Source organism: Sphaeroforma arctica (genome assembly GCF_001186125.1).
Source record: "Sphaeroforma arctica JP610 unplaced genomic scaffold supercont1.77, whole genome shotgun sequence".
NCBI lineage: Eukaryota > Ichthyosporea > Ichthyophonida > Sphaeroforma > Sphaeroforma arctica.
The window spans coordinates 155,721-158,739 of record NW_014040481.1 but is presented as its reverse complement, the minus strand read 5'-3'; the positions used below and the strand labels follow the sequence as shown (position 1 = coordinate 158,739).

The 3,019-nt window shown below is 43.0% G+C and overlaps 1 protein-coding gene across 1 annotated transcript in view; it reads left to right on the top strand.

Annotated features, from left to right (window-relative positions):
• Positions 1–71: 71 nt before the first annotated feature.
• Positions 72–3,019, top strand: part of SARC_01848 (hypothetical protein) — a gene marked incomplete at its 3' end in the record, with an annotated part of 7,828 nt that continues 4,880 nt past the window's right edge. The window contains exons 1-3 of the mRNA XM_014304430.1: positions 72–1,261; positions 1,790–1,860; positions 2,506–2,811. Coding sequence (XP_014159905.1) covers positions 84–1,261; positions 1,790–1,860; positions 2,506–2,811 — 1,555 coding nt within the window. The 5' untranslated portion in view covers positions 72–83. The remainder of the gene's footprint in view (positions 1,262–1,789; positions 1,861–2,505; positions 2,812–3,019) is intronic.

The following is a 3,019-nucleotide window of genomic DNA, read 5'->3' as shown; positions in this document are numbered from 1 at the left end:
TATATATTTATCTATATATTATACATGTATATAACATTCTAACTATTTGTTTTCTAAATTTATCACAGTCACCACCATCACCCATGGAAGACAGTGATATTGCGCCAGGAGAGAGTGCCGAGGAAATACTCGCTGACGGGCAGGATCTGGAAGAGAACTCAGGAGTCAGCTCTGGTTTAGAGGGAGCTCAGGGCGAAAAACTTGGTTTAGAGAGAGCACAGACCGAACAACCTGGTTTGGAGGAAGCACAGGATAGTAGTGTTGCGGATGAGAGCCTACCGGAGACCGGTGAGGAAGTAGTGCAGAGTGAGGAATCAGTGACAGACGGTGATGCACAAATGCAGGAGACCCGTCCCGATATAGTCACAGTGAATACCGGTACGTCGCAGACGGAACCCCAGGGCGATACAGAGCAAGCGGTGGGTGGTGAGGAAATAGTGTTAGGAGATGTTGAGTCGGAAGATGGTGACGAAATAACGGGTGACGAAATAATGGGTGATGAGAAATTAACGAGTGCTGAAACGGTGCTGGGCGATGGGCCTGGGCGTGTTGACACTGGGTACATGGGAATGCTGAGTGCGAATGGGCCATACACCCAGGACGAGGTAGCAGGAGATGAGGAACTAGTGGATGATGAGAAATTAACGGGTGATGCGAATTTAATGGATGGTGATATTTTTACGGAAGATGAGAAATTAATGGGTGATGAGGAAATAGTGAGTGATGAGAAATTAATAGGTGGTGATATATTAGTGGGTGATGATGAACTAGTTGGCGGTGTGCTAAGCTTGGAGAATGGTGATAGCGCAGACACACTGGCCCAGGCTGAACGCATGCCCAGCCCAGTCGGAAGCACACCCGAGACAGGACTCAAAAACGAGGACAAAGAGGCCGAAAGGGATGAAAACGGGCCCGAAACGGATGGAGGTGCGCCTCAAAATCAGGCCGGAGGACCGGAGGTCGCCGGCAGCACCGCAGCACTTGCGGGTGCCGCGCCGGGAAGTGGTACGGCTGGTGTGGCTGAGGACAAGGCAGACGGTCCGGTTGACAGTGATGCAGATGCAGATGATGAAGATGATGAAGAAAAAGAGGCCGAGGAAATGCCCCATGGCTTGGAAGAGGGAGACACGGAGGAAACTGACCACAGCCGCAAGATGTTCTTTATCTTTGTAGTATTGGCGCTGTGTGTTGGGGTGGTACACGCACTCATCACGCTAGATTTCCATTGGCTACCTGAGTCTATCGCTGTGATCTTGGTGGGGTATGTATATATGTATGTGTACACGTATATATATATATATATATATATCGATATCTATATATATATATATATATATATATATACATGTATATATATATATATGTATATGTATAATTTATATATATATATATATTATGTATATATATATATATTTATATATATATGTATATATATATATGTATGTATATGTATATAAGTATATGTATATGTATATGTATATATGTATATATATAATATTATGTTTGAATACATACTCATAGATCTTGCTACACACGCTTACCCACACATTCTTACACCTACTGTCCCAACTGCACATACATACACCTACCCTTTCCACACTCTCAATAGGCATAAAGAATACTGTACTGTTTCCCTGGGACGACAATTAGAAGCAAGCACAGCACCGTGCACTCACTCTTTTCTCTTTGGTGGTTCTTTGCCCGTTGTTAAGCTACATACACACACGACCTAGTCTGCTGAGACGATCTATTCTTATCCTACTATACGTATACTGTTCTGTACGTCCAGTCATCTGTGCAAACCTGAACGTACCCACAACCAGCATGTATATTTTATGAACGGCTACCTCTCGTATATAGGTAGGTATGGCTAGGCACATATATAGGTAGGTAGGTAAAGGCAAGTAACCTGTACATACGCACAACTAGCATGTCCATAGCTTCATCGGCAGTTATCTCACATACATAGGTAGGTAGGTATAGGCACAAACCCACCAATATTAACCTATATTTACCCACAACCACCATGTCCATAGCTTCATCAGCAGATATCTCACATACATAGGTAGGTAGGTATAGGCACACACTCACCAGTATTAACCTGTACTTAACCACAACCAGCATGTTCATAGCTTCATCAGCAGTTATCTCACATACATAGGTAGGTAGGTATAGGCACACACTCACCAGTATTAACCTGTACTTACCCACAACCTCCATGTCCATAGCTTCATCAGCACTTATCTCACATACATAGGTAGGTAAGTATAGGCACACACTCACCAGTACTAACCTGTACTTACCCACAACCACCATGTTCATAGCTTCATCAGCAGATATCTCACATACATAGGTAGGTAGGTATAGGCACACACTCACCAGTATTAACCTGTACTTAACCACAACCAGCATGTTCATAGCTTCATCAGCAGTTATCTCACATACATAGGTAGGTAGGTATAGGCATACACTCATCAGTACTAACCTGTACTTCCCCACAACCAGCATGTTCATCGGCCTCTGCACCTCGTCACTCGGTGACAACTGGAAGAAAGAGGAGACTCTTGCACCTACGGCATTTTTTTTTGGTCCTTTTGCCCCCAATTATCTTCGAGTCCGGTTATTCGCTGCACAAGGGCAACTTCTTCCGTAACATCGGAACCATACTGACGTTCGCTGTGGCGGGAACACTTCTGTCGGCCTTTCTAATAGGCGTATCGCTGTATGTGTTGGGGAGTGTAGGGCTTAGTTACTCCATGAGCTTCATCCATTGCCTGGTGTTTGGGTCCCTCATCTCGGCCATCGATCCAGGTGTGCGTATTCGTCTCCCTGTGTGGGTATCCTTATATGAGCACATATATGTATATATATATATATATATATATATATATAATATATATATATATATATATGTGTGTGTGTGTGTGTGTGTGTGTGTGTGTGTGTGTGTGTGTTGTATATATATATATATATATATATATATATATATATATATATATATATTATATTATATTATAAT